Below are 18,068 nucleotides of genomic sequence, written 5' to 3'. Positions count from 1 at the left end.
CCTCACCATTTGTTTTTTTGTTTTTTTTTTTTTATTGTTTGTTTTTTGGTTTTGGTGGGGGTTTTTTTGGTTTTTTTTTTTATTTTTGTTTGTTTGTTTGGTTTGGTTTGTTTTTTTTTTTTTTTTTTGTAGTCTTTCCATCTTTGGTATCGTGCTAGGTATAGCAATCATGCTTAACATTTTATCTTACATCAATGCTCTTTACAAAACAATTTATCTACAGCTTCATGGTTTAATTCTTGTTCTCTTTTTAGCTTCTTGTATTTGTAGACATATTCAATATCAGTATTTCTGCTACAAATGTAGCTACTACTCATCTATTGACTGAAATGTAAAGATGGAAAGGATCTCAGAAGTCACCTGGTCGATTTTCAGCATCAGAACAAAGATCACATAAAATCATCCTTGTTTGTCTATTTTTTCCACTGCCTTATTATTGTATGATCTTGTTTCTTGTTTTTTGTAGGGAGAATTTTTAAGTCACAGAAAGCTAATAGCATTACCCATTTTTTTAAAGGATGAGGCTTTCTTAACTGCAGAAGGAAAGGAGTAAATAAGGTGCAAATGGCTCTTTATAGGTCTGAAATATTTGCCTTATATTAATGTCTGAAATCCAGTAGTCTTTGTCCTGACAAGTGTCCCTTTGTACAACTGAACAGCATAACCCTGTATTTTCAAATCTTTTTATCTGCTTTTATCTTAGGAGCACATGCTAAGAGTGTCTTTCAGCATGACAAGGAAAATAAGTTTCTTCTCTTAGTATTTTCTAACGTGTTGCAAGAAGTAAGTTACAAAGAAAATTAAAATCTGTCTATTGAGGTAAAAAAAAAAAATTCTGTAGTTCTCAACTGCCAATTCTGACACACAGTAAAATTATGGAAAAACATGATTCTTTGTGCTTTCTTGAGCTATTGCTACAGTGAATCAAATCAACAGTGAAAACGTCGGTTCAACAAGCACACCAGAATGAAAGTCATGATCTTGCTATCACCCATAACTGAATCTTTCTCCTACGTTGATTCAATGACACTTTAAATTTTCAATAAGTTTCTACAAATCTGTGTCAGACTTGTAAGATGTTTGCTGATCTTAAAGGAAGTTTGATGCTTTTCTTTTTATTTTAAGAATAATTTGTGGACTGCTTTACAGCTTCAAAAAAGGAATTATATGAAAGCATACAATTATTATAAAATGACCCCTCCAGCTATTCGTGAAAAGAAGGAGGAAAACAGAAGTTTTACTACTGGAAAGGAAAAGGCTTTATTTAAAGTATTTCGCACCTGTTATTTGCCAGATATCCATAGCTTATCACAGATGGTGAGGCACTGGAACATGTTTTGCCCGTAGAAGCTGTGGCTACTTAATCCCTGGAAGTGTTCAAGGGCAGTTTGGAGATGAGACTTTGAGCAACTTTGTTGTCCTTGTTTAGGAATGGTATTCTCCAGTTTAGTGAATCCATGCACTGCTTGCTTGCTCCCAGGCTCCCCCTGCCTCTGCCCTGCTTCAGGCTGGAGAGAAGAGTTGGAGTCTCAGAAGGCAAGGATCATGGGTTGAGATAAGAGCAATGTACTGGAAAGAGCAATGAGATAAGGAAACAAACAGTACAACAACTTCACTAATGACAGAGGGTACAAGAAAGAGGTGAATGATTCACACAGAAACAGCACCCAACTGCTCCTTCCACCACGCTACACTGACCCAGACCAAACCCCTTCTTCCCAGAAGAGTTCCTTCCCCCAGTCCCCAAAAATGATGGGAGGTAGTACAGAATAACCTCTGGCTCCCAGCCATGGCCACTACAAAAATCAACCCTGTCCTGGCTGGTACCAGGACATTGGTCGAGTGGAAAATGTCCCACAGCGGGAGGTGTGGAACTAGACTGTCCCTTCCAATACAAAGTGTTATAAAATTCTGTGATTATCACTAAAGATAAATGAATGAATAATTAAAAAAATAAAACCAGCATCCCAGGTTTGGGAAGGTAATTTCCATTAATTGCCTCATTTTAAAAGAAAAAACCTTCACTGAAGTTCATATTGTCTCATTAGTGTTATGTGAATAAACAATTATTTTGCGTTCTACATCAGACCAAATCACAACTTGCCCATTTGTTCTTCTGCCTGAGCAGCTGGAAAATGGACTGTACATTTTATTCTTCTGTTGAACTGGTTATTGTTGCAGCATGGCAACAGGAAAGGATTTGCTAAAATTACCTCCTCTATTATTTAATTGATTGCATTTTGGAGCATCAAAAGGGGTTGAAAATAAGAACTAGCAATTAGCAAAATACAAGTGTGACTGTGCAGAAAATGTGACTAATCCAACCTTGCTTACATCTTTATAGCAGCTGTGGTGTTAAGTGTTGTGCTGTGATGAATGAGGTGAGATATCTAAATATGGCTAACCAAACACAGAGCCAGGACGTGAGGTATGATTTCATAGAAAGCAATTTCAGTTGGATGACTGAGAACAATGTTCACGAGATTGTCAGAATTAGTAGAACCAACAATCCCTGAGTGTAATGGCATATATCCATTCAAGGATTTTGCTGTTTGGAAGTGCTTGCAGTGAGGCACAGTCTAGCCAGGACTATAAGGGCATGTAATTGAGGAGTGTTTATTGGCATAATGTGACAAACAGAATTATGAATGAGTTTTCAATCGCATGTAAAACTGAACAGAACAACCAATCTTTGCACAAGGTATGGATTTTCGTCCAAGTACCATTTTCATCTGTTTAATATTTTATTCCTATGCATGTCCAGCAATGAAATTAATAGTTTTTCTGTGTTCTTTTAACCTACACAGCATAGTTGCAGTTATATGGTGGGATTTACCTGTCATCCTTTAAGGAAAATAAACCTTACCTTTGTTCATATAGCACTAATCAACAAATGAAAATCAAAAAAGACATAATAATTATTATATAATTAATATAAGTATATACACTGAACATACCTATGAAATGTCATTCTGTAAAAAGGCATTTAAAACACTTACTAACCTTTTTTAAACAAGTTGTTGGTATGCAATGCGGTTTATTATCGACGACAGAAGTGTTGTATATTCATGCTATATAAATCACATTTGAGAAAAAAATCTCAAATGATAGTTAACTAATGAGACCTACATAAGGAATCCAGAAACAACTAACTAAGTACTTGAATATGAAAATTAGGTGTTCCTGAACAAAGGGGTAGACAAGCCCTTGGCTGAGGGAAATGTGCAAAATTTCCTCAACAAAATAATCACGTTGCATTGTCTTGTCACTTTGTATGAATTTTTACCTATCCTTACAGTAGATGGCTGAAAATGAAGCATGTAACATTATTATATGTAACCCTTGTATAGACCATGGAGAGAGATGATTGTGCTTGGGTAAGGATTAATGAGTGCCTGAAGGTGCCTGTCCTGTCTCTGTTGACTGACAAGACATGCTTAAAGGCACAAGCTCGAATTAGATACCTTATATGCAGAAAAAGACAAAATTAATTCCTTATTCACCCCATATAAAAGGCCAGAAATAATAATATAGCATGCGGATCTGTACATGGTATAACATTTTTGAAGTGGAGAAAGTGAAGAAAAATTTTTCAAAAAATATTTTTATTATGGATAGCTTAGGTGTTTATTAGACAGTAGTGTGTAGATGCACATTAAAAAATGCTCACACATGACAGTGTTTCTACTATGAACATCTTAAAGAAAATGCGAATATCCATGCAATACTCTTAAGTATTCCGTTTCAGTTGAAGGGTTTCCTTACCCATACTACCAGTTCGTTCAAGGGGTTTCAGCTATTGCACTTCATTTTGATTCATATATGGTTTTAAACCAAATTATGCTGTTTGATGGTGAGTTGATCATAAGAAAACACAGACTGTTTTAGAGATGCCTGTGAATTTACATTCATTTATTTGCAGTTTTTTCTCAAACTCTTATATTACACAGAATCATAGAACCATTGAAGTTTTAGGGGTACCTTGAGACTGTCTAGTGCAACACCATACCTCAAGCAGCTACGGCAGGCTGCCCAGCACCATGGTCAGTTTGTTTCTGATTATCTAAGGACACATACTCTGCAACTTCTCTGGGCATCTTGGCCCAGTGTTTGAGCACCCCCACAGTAAGAAAGCTTTTTCTTGTATGCAGCTGGAGCTTCTTTTATTTGGGCCCATTGCCTCTTGCCCCACCACTGGGCATCGTTGAGGAGTCTGTCTCCCTCTGCATCAGTGCCTCCTATCAGATATCTATACACGTGGACATCATCCCCCTGAGCATCTTCTTTCAAGGCTGAACAGCCACAGTTCTCTCAGCCTTCCCTCATGGGAGAGGTTTTCCACCCCTCAATGATCTTCATGAGCCGTTGCTGGACTCACTTCATGTCTTTGTTGTACTGCTGAGCCCAGAACAGGATCACAGTTAGAACCATCAAAGGAGCTTAGTGTGTTTCCTGCAAGATACACAGAGCTGAACACTAACATAAAAATATTAAATACAGATCAGATTTAGAAATACTAAATGCCAGGCTTCTATGTGAAGGTATGAATATTCAAGAAGAAAGTGATTTTTGCACCAAAAAGCTATTTTTGTATTGCAAAAATAGTGTATTCTACCAAACAGGGTGTCCCTTCCTCTACGTCACTCTAATTCACAATAGTTATATAAATAGGCATATGTCTTTTATAATGTCTTTTCATTACTTAAGGAAAAAAAAGTGAGGACAAAGTATTTTTGTTGAAAACCGTTCATACATACACATGTGACAGGTCAGAAATACGCTGCATTATGACTTTCAGAGTGATTCAGTTTTTGCCATAGCTTGTTGCACCAAGTCTACTGATTGTTTTTGTGCATTATTCTTCAGGCTGTTAATTTCTGGTATGTCCTTGTGATGAATGATGAACACACGGAGACGCGCTATCTGCTTTACTTCCTTCTGAGTTGGGGACTTCCAGCTTTTGTTGTGGTCCTTCTTCTAATTATCCTGAGAGGAATCTACCATCACAGCACAGCACAGATTTATGGCCTTGTCTACGGTGATCTGTAAGTGTTTCCTTAAAAAAGCATGAACTAGGTTTGTACTTAATTTTATTCCATGTAGAGAAGGGATGTTATGCCCACAGTCAAGTGCAGAAATGGACAGGGGGATTCCTCATTTGGTGGAGATGAGGCAAGTATGTCACCCATATGCAATACAGCACTTTCTGTGGAGTTGGGCTTTGCTACAGTTTCTCTATTCTGGCAGAGCTGGCTCAAGCGTGTCTGCTCAGTGACTAAATAATTTCTTTTGTTCTGAGAATGTGCAATTCCAGACTAAAGGACAGAAACATCTTCTGCTGCAGAATGAGCAAAAGAGAATGGTTTTCTTCCATTTAATTTCTGTCATAACAAACCTCAACACCAAATCAAGCCTTAACCCCTGCACCATCTCTTATGTTATTAAATATGTTCTTTGCTAGAAAGTATTACTACATTATCATGTCAAATATTTTTCTTGAACTGTTTCTCTTGTAATAATGAATATTATATTCCAAATTGTTCCAAATTTGAGAATTGATGTGTTGTTGACAATTATCACAGCCGTTTCAAAGCCATATATAAGCACAGAAAACTGCCCTAATTATGTATATCTTCATAGAACCAGACGCGTTTATGTGGAGGTAGATAAATAGATAAATATTTTTGCTCTTTCCTACTTTTTTTACTCTGGCTCCTTTTCTGGCAAACTTAATTTGTGATGATATCTCTTCTAGGAATGGGGCTAATATGCTTACTGACTTTGTATCACAGTTATATGCTTTATGTGCAGAAAAGACTAAACATACCTCTTCTTTTTAAAAGAAATGAATGTAGAAATTCTTTTTATGAAAACGTCATACGAGGTTGCTTTCAGGGTAGACCCACAGCAGGAGAATATTCATCTGTCTTTAATAAAAGAGGAGGATACAGTGTGCATCACTCCATTACAAGAGAACAACATTTAGTCTTGGGGTTTTTTGTCATGCAGGGAACTCCTGTGAGAAGTAGATACTTGAATTTAATACTGATGTTTAAGTATACGCATGTATACACACACACACACACGTGGTCTTATAGATCTTATTTGTATATACATATCTGTGTGTGAATCTGTACTGTGTGTGGTAAGCAGGGATACCTGATTTTGATGTAAATGAGTTACACTGAGTACCACAAGTTGTCTGACCATGTCAGCTAAGTTTAGTCCCACATTTATAGGCACCAACTCAACTCGGAAATATAACTGAGATCCACAAAAGCAGATGATTGCTGATGTTCATGTTGTATCAGGGGGTGCTCCATAGCTATATACCATCCCATACACATCAGTATTTCTTCACAGAACATGTCTTTTTCTTCATAGTAAAATGCTTCTTTGTGCATAGTAAACACAAGGAATGTGTGTAACATAATCAAGTTCTCCAGCTGTAGTCAAACTGTGGATTGATGGTATCATTATGCAGTGAAACACTGCTTTGCAGTTTTTTCTTTTGATATCCATGTCTCATTCTTTGTAAAACAAGTGAAAAGACTTAAATTCTGATAAAATTATTAAGCAGAGGAAAATTACTCAGTCCAACCCATTGCCCAAATTAAATATAAATTTTTTCCAGCATTCTATTACTATTTCTATGGGAAAATGCCAGAAACCAGCCCAAGATTAGTAAATGTCCATCTCAGTCAATGTGGACACTGTAAGAGATATCTACAAGGATTTTCATAAATAGCATCAATCCTAGTTCCTGATTTGAAGAGCACTTTAAGTCTTGTTCTTAATTATACAAGGGGATTTTCAAAGACAGAATGTAGAAAAGGGGAGAGATTGAACTACAGCACTTGGTTTGTTTTCTCCAAACCAGAATGCAGTAGCGGAAAAAGTGACAAGGAGATTTCCAAATCCAAACTCATTACATACTGACTTCAGAATCAGCCTCAGAAATGGTTTAAGAACAACAGTGTGCTGGTAAGAGCTCCTTACATGTGAGATCTGGAAGACTGATTAAAGTAATAAAAGCAGTGCAGCCTATCTTAACCCTCTCCTAAGTGATCACTTCTTCATGCAACCTGTTTTTGCATTACTGTGGTATCTGACCAACTGTTTTGATCTTAACAAGTATGCCATGGGCACAAATAATTGTCAACAGTATAGCAGTGCTGAGGGAAGTTCAATTTATACTTGCACTGAACAAAAAATGAGTTCAGCTGTGTTGGATTTTATGCTTCAAAGTAAGTATTAGAATAGAGTTTTCCTCCATATATGACAAATTCTAAACAAAAATGCATGTAGTTTATACTGTGACTCCCATGTCATAGTATGAACAAGCAGCATACTTTTGATTACTTTCATAATTGGCAGTGTTTATGTATGGTATGAACAGTTCTCTCTTTGGCATTATGTGGTTTTTTTTATACTGGTAAATTTGTCTGTATAAATGCCACCAAGCAGCACATTTTTTAAGGTTCTAGTCCAATCATAAGTGAAAGAACTAACTGACACAGAAGAGCTCTTTCACTCCTCCCTTTGCTAATTCCTCCATTGCTCAGCTGCAAAGGTGAAAGTCTCTTTGAATAAGGCTAGAAAAGATGATGATTCTAGATAATTTTATGGTAATACAGGGGTTTTTATAACATCTGTTGGAGTTCTGGGCAATCTCTTGGGTACAAGTCCAGTGAGTGTAGCGTAATTAACCTTTAAAGTCGTGTTTGTGAACAAAAGCTGGTACTTGTCATTAAATAATTCTGGCTTCTGATCTCAGAAATAGATGAGTTAAGGCAAAGCTTGAAAATGTGGTTCACCAGCTTCAAACAGTATTGAAATTTTCAGGGCTACATGAGAAATTAGAAAACTACTTTACTGTCAAAGATTTCTATTTTAACTCTTTTACTTGCATCTTTGTTCTGTAAGTGTTAGAGAGTTACAAGTGACCAGGATGGAACTGGAGAGAGCTAGATTTTGTGTAATTATTCAGACTTTCTTCTCACCTCTCCATTACGCTATACATCTCTTTGTCAGTATCTACAGTTTGAATTTGCCTCATGTTTTTCACCATATTAGGTGAACTGTGTTTTTGCGCTTTAAGAGATCTATTAGAAAAAAACCCACCACTCTATTTAACCGTTTTGCTAAGATAAACTTTTCAGAACTTTAACTGAAAGATTTTCAGAAATGAGGTCTAGCTGTATATACCAAGAATGCAGCAAATGCTGAACTCTCTGGAGTTCGGGAAGCACAGTAAGCTTTGGAATTTGATTTTAAGGTGAACTTTTGTCATGCTGTAAACTCATCTATTCATAACTTTTTCTTTATTTAATAAAAACTTTCTTCTGAAAGGTGACCTTGATCTTTTAACTACTTGAGTATTTTAAATCTCTTACCCACGGTAGCATGTTTTTTATAAGCTCAGGAACTACTTTTGTTTCTGCTTTAAGTCTGACGACCTTCTTGAAACCAAATTCCTGTAAGAAGGCCAAAGGACTTTATTTATTAGAGCATAAGCTAAAACACCTTTGAAAATGAGAAAACTGGAAGTGATTACACTTGACAGAATAAAAATTTAAACGTTTATAAGCAAATATCTCCCTATCTACTGTATCTTTGCAAATGCTGTATTTCAAGCATGACTTTTGTCATGCTGTATCATACCTTTTTTTTTAATTGCATCCAACTCTATAATTTCCTCTAGTTCCCAGAAAGTAGGGGGGTTTTGTTTAACTTCTCTAAGGGATGTGTCAGCCCAGTCCTGTTTAATATCTTTACTGACAATCTGGATGAGGGGATTGAGTCTACTGTTAGGAAATTCGTGAATGACACTAAGTTGCATGGAAGTGTTGATATTCTGGAGGGAAGGAAGGCTTTGCAGAGGAGCCTGGACAGCCTGGGTTGATCGGCCAACACCAACAAGACCAAGTGCCGAGTTCAACAAGACTAAGTGCTGGGTCCTACACTTTGGCCACAACAACCCCATGCAGAGCTACAGGCTGGCAACAGAGTGTCTGGAAAGTGGCCCAGCAGAAAAGGGCCTGGGGGTGCTGGTTGTCAGCAGCGGGACATGAGCAAGCTGTGCCCAGGTGGCCTGGGTCAGAAACATGTGGCCAGCAGGACCAGGGCAGTGACTGTCCCCCCATACTGGGCACTGGTGAGGCCACACCTCAAGTGCTGGGTTCAGTTTTGGACCCCTCAATTTAGGAAGGACATTGAGATGCTTGAATGTGTCCAGAGAAGGGCAATGGAGTTGATGAAGTGTCTGGAACACAAGTCTTGTGAGGAGAGACTGAACCTGGAGAGGAAGAGGCTCAGGGGAGACCTTATCACTCTCTACAGCTCCCTGAAAGGAGGGTGTAGCCAGGTGGGAATCAGCCTCTTCTCCCAGACAACCAGTGACAGGATGAGAGGAAATAGCCTCAAGCTGCATCAGGGGAGATTCTTCTCCAAAAGAGTGACTAGATATTGGAATGGTCTGTCCAGGGAGGTGGTGAAGTCACCTGGAGGTGTTTAAGGAAAGGCTGGGTGTCACACTTAGTGCCATGGTCTAGTTGATATAGTGTTTGGTCATAGGTTGGACTCAATGATCTCAGAGTTCCTTTCCAACCTAATTAATTCTGTGATTCTGTCTGAGGCTTGGCTGTCTTTCACTTGCTCTTTTCCCTCTGTTAACTTCCTCCAGTTTCTAGAGGTGTCTCTCTTTTAGCATGATCCTTTATTTGCCCAAGGGAGGGATGATCTTCCTTCTCAGGAGAGTCCCTGTTATACATTAATTTTCCTCTTTAAAATCCCAGGTAGTAAACAGAGTACCGAAGAAGATGTGTGCTTTTACAATACTTTAAATTCATAGAATATCCATGTATTTGGTTTCAGGGATAGATTCAGATTCACATTTTCTCACAGCACAAAAAGGGTTGAACCAAGTGTTCTCAAATATCTTCTTTGTATCATTGTCATTAAGATATTGATGAGAAATAGTGAAAAAGATTTTCCAGTGACATTCTTTTCTAGAAACAAACCGAATACTTCTATGTCCTCTACAGTCTGGGTCAAAGCAGAGTTTTATTGCAGGAAAATCCCTGGATCTCTGACTATGGAGCCACAGCCAGGGGGTAGGGAAACACAGCTAAAGAAAGATGGAAACTATGAACTTTTTGCTGTGATTAAGAGTTACAGCTCTTCTTGTTGCTCACACTGCAGTTTCTCTGAATCTTATGCATAGGGATGTCTCAAGAAACAAATTAGTCTAGGAAGCTGTCATGGTTTTAAGCCCAGCTGGACATGAAACACTATGCTCCACCTCCTCCTGTCTTCTTCCTCTCCTCTTCTTCCTCTCCTCTTCCAGCTGAATGGGGAGGAGAATCAAAGTAAAACTTGTATATTGAGATTAAAAAATGTTTAATAATTGAAAATAAGCTACAATAATAATTGAAAATAATAATATTCATAATCTTAATAATTATAATCATAATAATTTTTTAAAATTATTTTTTAAAGTGATGCAAAATGCAGTTTTTCTCCACCTGCTGGTTGATGCCAAAAACTCCTTCCTGAACACAGATCGACTGTGCTTACTATTTTATATACTGGACATGAAGTTCTGGGGTCTGGAAATACCCTTTTAGTAAGTTAAGGTCACCTGTCCCAGCCATGCTCCCTCCCGGTTTATTTTGCCGATCTTCTCACTGACAGAGCACAAGACAAGGCAGAAAAAGTCCTTGACTTAGGATAGATATGACTTAGCAAGACCCCAAAACATTAGTGTCTTATAAACACCATTCTCATTCCAAATCCAAAACACAGCGCTTGCACCATCTACTGAGAAGAAATTAATTCTACCCTTGCTGAAACCAGGGCAGAGCCATTGCCAACATTATTGGGATAAGAAACTCCATAGAAAATGTGTTTCAGTACCAGGCACTTTGAAATGAGTCACAGGCACTTTGTGCCATGGTTTGTCTCTAACTGAATGTCTGTCAGTCTGGTGCACTGACCCTTAACCCAGCCAGAAGAATATACTGGGCGCTGCTTTGGGTCTCACCCAGTTGTATGACTGTCTCAGTGTTGGCATGCATCCCAGGAACAGATCCCTGGCTTACTAGCTGTTCCCTAAAATGGAGATCTGCTTTCTTTAAACCAGGGACTAGTAACAAGAATATTTTAGCTTGAGTGAGCTAATTTCTGTCCAAGCATTTGGATTAAGTTTCATGTCTCCTTTTCCACATTACTTCAAAAGTGCTGAATTTAGTCATGAACGTTTGAATCGCCAGACCTTTACAGGCAGGAATAGGTAAGAAAATAGCTAAGAATTGCTAGAAAAAGCATTCAGGGATTTTAACTGAACCATAAGACATACTAAGAGGAAGAGGTTCGTATGACAAATCTATGAGGAATTCCCATGCTCTAATGCCTGGTTTTATATTTTACATGGACTTGGAAGTGTCTCCCTGCATGGCCCTCTCTCCAGCTTCTTTTTCCTATTCCAGTTTTTCCACCTCCTTTTTCCTTGGTTCACTGGCACATCATGTAGGATTTCAAAACTTTTGCAAGTTACTTTTGCTAGACCTCAGTGCAGAATGATGCTTGACTATCTGTATGCAATGCCAAATGCTTCATGAACCACTCAGCTGAAGCTGGGGGGTGAAAAGTCTGCAGTTTTCACTACTGATTTCTCACCATTTGCTGCTTTGTCCTTTTCTGTATAGTAAATTAAACCATCCTGAGCTCAATGTTACCGTAGGAGAAATGTTTCTGATGAACCAGAGCTACTTCAGTTGTGTTGACGCAGCACCACGCTGCAGGCATTCTTATACATATATATACATACACGCATATACACACATAATACATACACATACGTATACATATATGCACACATATTTATATAGGGAAAAAGCTAAACATTAAGTTAATTAAGTACAAAAATTGGTGGTTGTATTCTGTACTTGTGCTTTCTTTTCTAAACTTTTCCTTTATTTCCAAAGATGCTGCCTGATGTGCTACCAACTGCTAAGGATTATTTAAAAATACCTCACTTCTAAATATGATGGCTTTAATTAACTTTCATTTATCCCTCATTACCAATGTAAGTTTTCAGTGGGGGGGAAATTGTTGGGGACAGTGGCAAGGGACTGAGTGTTTTTCATATCTTGGCAAATATTTATTGTTAATGTTAAGCAAATGTTAAGCACATCAGAAACAGGCATAATCACTCTACTGTGCTTTTAAAGCATTAAAATAAATAAAGATAAATTCTGGCTGCTTTGACTGATGGAATTTTGAAACATGAGTACAGAAAAATATTTGTTATTGTAAAATTTCCAATCATTATGGGATGGTTAATTTCTCACAAATCATAGTATCATGCTATCATGGTAAAGGGTTGAAAAGGTAGGTTGTTATGGGTGAAAGTTGCACCCAGTAATGTCCGTGGGGCCTGATCCTTCAAACAGGTTCAGATGAAGGGATTTTTGTGCCCAAACAGAACTCCAGGATCTTTTCTGAAGCCTGTGTAGTATTATGAAAGGAGTATCAAAGAACATCTGCAGGATGAAGACCTGCATCCCTGTCACTGACAGCTGTTAAAAGCTTCTTATTTCCTTTCAGGTTGTACAAGTAATTAACAATTTCATACCTCCTACTTTGACACCTTTAATCAGTAAAATACAGCCTACTGCTACTAAACCAACTTGTTCTCAGTTCATCTGTTTTCCAACAGTTAGAAAAACCTTCTTCTGATATGCCAGAATAAATTAGGAAATATTAAGATAAGCAATAGTGAGATCAATACCAGCATCTGGTTCTGACTGCTCCAGTAACAAACCATGTCCATATATACCTTCTTGTATTTGATCTTCCTAAAAAAAGAGACGAAAAGAAATAGTAGGTTTTTTGTTTGGCTGGGGGAGGGTTGGTTTTGTTTTGTGTTTTTAATTTCACCACAGGGCTGTTCTGCAATCAGTCAATTTTGTGCTCAGATTTTAGTTCTGTGAAATACATTTTAGTGTATTTAGTGCATGGAGCCATACTTTGGAAGGCAGAATCTTTTCTGTCCAATGTAAAAGCCCCAGTAAATAAAGGTGTATCTCACTGAACTGTACTAAGATAATTTGAGTAAAAGGAATGCAGCTTTAGGAAACTGATTTGTGTTATTAGTATTGCATTTAATTGTCAGTATGGCTTAGAGAAAAACAGTACATCCAAGAAAATCTTTTGCAGATGTTATTCTTCTTGCCAAAGGGCAGGACTGTGAACATGAGCCTAATTTATGTTTGACAGTTTGCACATGGAGGCATCTTCTTCTTCAGCTAGATTTGGATTAAGTCCTTGGTTTAGAAAATGCATAGGAAAAGTAAGGTAATGAAGAATGTCTGCCTTAAGAAATGGTACAAGGGAGACTTTCTTTTTTGCCTTTGGGAAACTGTAACAAGTATTAAGTAGTAAAAAACAAACAAAAAAATTAGCCATAACAGTAGATTTTAGCTTCAAAACATATGAGGAGGAAGCCTTGGATTTAAACAGAAGCAAGATAATTAACTGAAATCAGACACACAACTCCTTATGTAATTTTAAAATTGCAGTGTTAGCAAGAACCTTGCTCTAAGAGATTTCAAGCAGGTTTCTGTCACTTAGTTTCCTGGTCAAATGCTGAAGGCTGCAAGTCTTGTGGGACTTCTGGAATTAGCTGCCTGGAAACTCCAGAGCTTCCAGTGTCTTAGAAGTCTAACTGTATTAATGCAGTGCTTATGCTGTGTCCTTGCTGCATCTTCTTTGGTAATTGTGTTTCCTTAGTATTAACTTTCACAGTAGGAAGAAAAAAAGAAGAAAGCAGAGACAAAAATAAAGAAAAAGCAAAAGGTTAAAAAAACAGGTATAAAATTGTTCAGAGAAATTTCCAGAGGATCACATAATGAGAAGACTGAAATATAGTAAGCCGTGTTCTAAAACAACAGCAGATGATATTTTGGGTTCTCATTATAGAAAAGCATTGTTTAGACATTTTCATTTTCCCCTTTTTCCAACTGTGTAGCTCTACAATAACAGCTATAGGAGAGAGCAGCAAGGAAATTGGTTTTTTGTTTTATTATGCAATAGGTCTGGTATATTGACAAGACTGTTGCCCGCACTGACTCAAACTGAATCTTCTGAAGCTTCTGTTCATTGCTGTTCCAAAACAGCATCTTGGCATTTCTTCATCCTTTGTTCATGGTGGACTGGATTTTCCCCTGTGTTTTCTGTTGTTGGTATTTACTCTGTGGGTACCTCCATCAAAGAGTATGGTGCTACTCATAATAAATTTTGACATGTCAGTAAAGATGATAGGACCAAATTTCTAGCAGTAATTCCCATGGATGTAGATGTGACTTTCAAAAAATTATTGGGGCAGTCTCTCCAAATGTAAACAAGAATGGGCAAGCCTTGACTTAATTTCTGGCAATTGCAATTCTTCTGTTTCTGAGCTTACATTTCTTAACCAGAACAGTCTAACTGTATTTTCATTACCTTTTTCACCTCCTTCTCTTCTTTCCCTCATTCTTTTTTCTCTTTCTTTTGCCTCTTTCTTTTCCTGCATAGGCAAAAGAAATGAAAAGAAAACTAAATAATGCCAAAGGGCTGATGCCACATTATCACTCTATAAAATCTGGGAGAACCATTATTAAACATTCTGCATTTCACTTGAAACTTACATGCAAAATATAAGGAAAATAATTATTTTCCTGATGTGGAAATATCTATGAAATCAAACATACAAACCTGTCTCTGAGTTACTCTGCATGAGGTTTAAACTAATTTAAATTCATCAAACACAAGGGCAGCTTTCATTTTTCTTAATACCAAACAACCTCCACAGCAATTGAATGGGCATTAAGAGATTTCTTGGGTTGTTCATTTTGCCATCATCCTGGTGAGGTGACTGAGGCCAAGTGCAGCACTGAATCAAAACAATCAGTCTGTGCTCAGCTTGGGGCAGTAGTATTTGATTACAGGCATTTCAAAATGTACTTGTACAAGGGTGTGACTTGTTTCACAGCTGCACAGGATTTTTTGGGGCAGCTTTTATGAGTCCTCTGAGATTTGCTTAACTGGACCCATGAGCAGATGGTGTTCAGTGTTCCAGAGAAAATCCCCGTTTCCTTTTGAGGAAAAGTAATTAAACAAAAGTAAAAGTAACATCATGTCAGAATTCTTTAGATGCAGCTACAGGGAAAGCACTCATCTTTTCATTTTCTATTTCAAAATAATTCCTTAGGCATATATGACCTTTCTCAATCAACTGTTTTGCTGAAATTATAGGGTGATTTTTTTTCTGCTGATTTGAGTTCTTACACACTCTCTCTTAGGTAAATAGTGCAAATTGAACTAGAAATTTTCAATATCTTCACACCAGAATTTGTGTGGTTCTTACCATGGATCAAGATGTATAACATGGGAAGCAGCTGTAGAACATCATGGCTATGTGTTTATGAAAACCTTGCATATCATACAGAGAATAAGATTTTCTGTGAAGGTACACAGAAGTGAAGTTGTAGCTCCAACCAGACAGGTGTTCTGGGGCAGAGGCTATGTTTGCACATCTCTGCTCCCTCATGAAGCACACGCAGCTGCAAGAAGCAGCTTAGCTCTAAGTCTGTTCCTGCTGCACAACAACGTGGCTAACAAAGCACAGCCTTGGAAAACCCCTTTAACAGCTGGTGGAGCCAGGAGCCCTCAAACTGCAACAAGTGGGGTGCAGCCTCTGCACTCTGCAGGCTCACAGATTTAGGTGTTAGAAGCTGGTTATGAGGAAGCAAACTGGTACTTCCTTCAGGGCAGCAACCCCACAAGTTTCCGCCCCATGCTGTGTACTGAGCACACTGTACTGAGAGAAGTGTCTGTTTGCAAAGCAGAGGAAAAAAGGCACGATGAAAACCCTAAACGTGCATAACTCTACTTATTGCAAAAACCTCTGGTAACATCCAGAGATGGAGGTTCTGTTGCTGAATTGGTAAGAATTGAGACAAGGTTTTAAAAAAACCCTTGCAAATATCAGGAAGGGGTGCCTGTAGTTCGTTTATAGGCAAAGACATTTATTTGTATTAGTGTTCTTTGCTTATCAGTAACAGCACCAACATGAGCTTATGGTAGAAGTTCAGTGAACACTGTATTGTTTAATTTAAAAAAAATCTCTGAGAAATCTGTATAAGTGCTGATACATTTTGTTCAATTTCTAATTTATTTTACCTGACATTTTCCTAGCTTTCATAAATGCCTTGTCTGGCTGGTGGAAAACCTACTTATTTTTAGCAAATTTACTGTGTGAAGTATAAAAAAGATTTTTTTTCAGGACTAGAAGCAACACGAACTGACATTTAAATAGCTTCAGATACATATAATGTAGAGAGAAGTGTAACATTTGCAACTGTTCTGTCTGTCACCTTAAGTTTCAGAGTTGCTTTATACACAATAGATCATTCTTGGGGACTGTAACTCATTAATAAAACTTAGAACTGGAAACTTTTTTCTTTATAAAATGTAGCTCCACCAGAGTACCAAGTTTTTTAAAAACTTCTGTAATCATCGTGCACCTCCTAATTCCAATGCATTCAGATTTTAGAATCCAATTCCTTGTGTTTTGGACCCAGTTCTCACAGCTGCCTACAATTTTATGGAAAGAGATCAGGAAATTATTTCTCAGAAGAGCATGTACATATATAAATAGCATTTAAAAATCTTAAACTGTCTCATTAGAAATTTCCAGTGTGTAACAAATACATTTCTAAATTTTTTTCTAATTAAAATGGAATTTGAACTATTTTATAATAGTGTACTGCGACTCTATTTAAGAAAATCAGACTTAAGTTTAAAATTTGATGCAGTCCATATAATTTGACAAACATGGGTTAAACATGCTGGTTTTTTGCAAGTCACTTAAAAAAACCGGAAGTGTCATGTATTTTCCAAAAAATGTAGGAGAGTCTGTGGCAACCATATCCTGCCAAGGCAATGTCAGTGAGATCTCAGCTGTGTCATGCCTCTTTGAAAGCTCCCGCATCACTGTTTGATTCAGTTATAAACCAGTGCTGCTTTCACCTCCCTATCAGATCATTTTTTTGGCTTTACCTGATGCAAATATAAATCAGATAGTTTGTACTGTTATTATTAGCTACTGTCTTGTTGCTGAGTATACAAAAACAAAATCTATTTCCTGAGAGGAACCTCTTGCTAAAAGAAACCCTCTTGCTAAAAGAAACCCTTGCATATTGGAAAGTAATCAAAATGTAAGCCCAGACCACATTTCAGTCAGCCTCCACTGCTTGAACAACTTCTCTAACCTTCCAAGTGTAATTTAGAGTATTGTGATGCAGCTGTAGTTGTTGCTGACCAATGCAAAATCATTCTTCCCTGCTCAGTCGTGTAGAAAAATCAGCCCAGTTGGAGGTTCTAGCTCAGTGTACTCATACTGAAGCACTGAGTCATGAAAGAGGGCATATTGTGTCTCCCTGAGTCACAACACCACTGTGCTTTCCTTACGGTGTTCAATTTACTCCAAATGCCACTTTTTCTTCTAAAACTTGCCAAGGTTATTCATAATGTAATAACTTAGGTTGTTTTGAATAGTGAGATGTGTGAAGTGCAGAATGCATCTGACCATTAATGCTTAGCTTCAGTACAGCTGCCATGGCCTTTTAGTCATATTTTGGTCAAGGTCCATAGCCTTCCTTCTAATGCATGTCATTATGTAACTCAAGTACATTATATTATTATGACTTTTTTTTTCTATATTGGCTGGAGTTTTTTGGCTGGGGGTGGGAAAGATCTTAGGAGGGGACATGGCCAGGACAGCTGACCCAAGCTGACCGAAGGGATATTCCACAATATATCATGTCTGCTCAAATATAAAACCTAAGAGAAAGGAGGAGGGAGGAGACACAGTTGTTGTTATGATGTTTATCTTATGGAGCAACTGCTACACATACTCAGTTCCTGTGACATGGGAAGTGACTGGACATCACCTGCTGATGGGAAGTAGACCACAAGTCTTTTCCTTTTTCTTCCATATGCAACCTTGTCCTTTGCATTATGAA

At 37.6% G+C, this 18,068-nt stretch overlaps 1 protein-coding gene across 1 annotated transcript in view; it reads left to right on the top strand.

Annotated features, from left to right (window-relative positions):
- Positions 1-18,068, top strand: part of ADGRV1 (adhesion G protein-coupled receptor V1) — a gene marked incomplete at both ends in the record, with an annotated part of 262,544 nt that overhangs the window by 182,487 nt on the left and 61,989 nt on the right. Inside the window, one exon of the mRNA XM_082301998.1 lies at positions 4,867-5,045. Within this exon, the coding sequence (XP_082158124.1) occupies positions 4,867-5,045 (179 nt within the window). The remainder of the gene's footprint in view (positions 1-4,866; positions 5,046-18,068) is intronic.

The sequence above is a fragment of the Coloeus monedula genome (genome assembly GCF_965178545.1).
Source record: "Coloeus monedula genome assembly, chromosome: Z".
NCBI classification, from domain to species: domain Eukaryota; kingdom Metazoa; phylum Chordata; class Aves; order Passeriformes; family Corvidae; genus Coloeus; species Coloeus monedula.
Note: the sequence above shows the minus strand (reverse complement) of the source record. Positions and strands in the feature narration are given on the sequence as shown.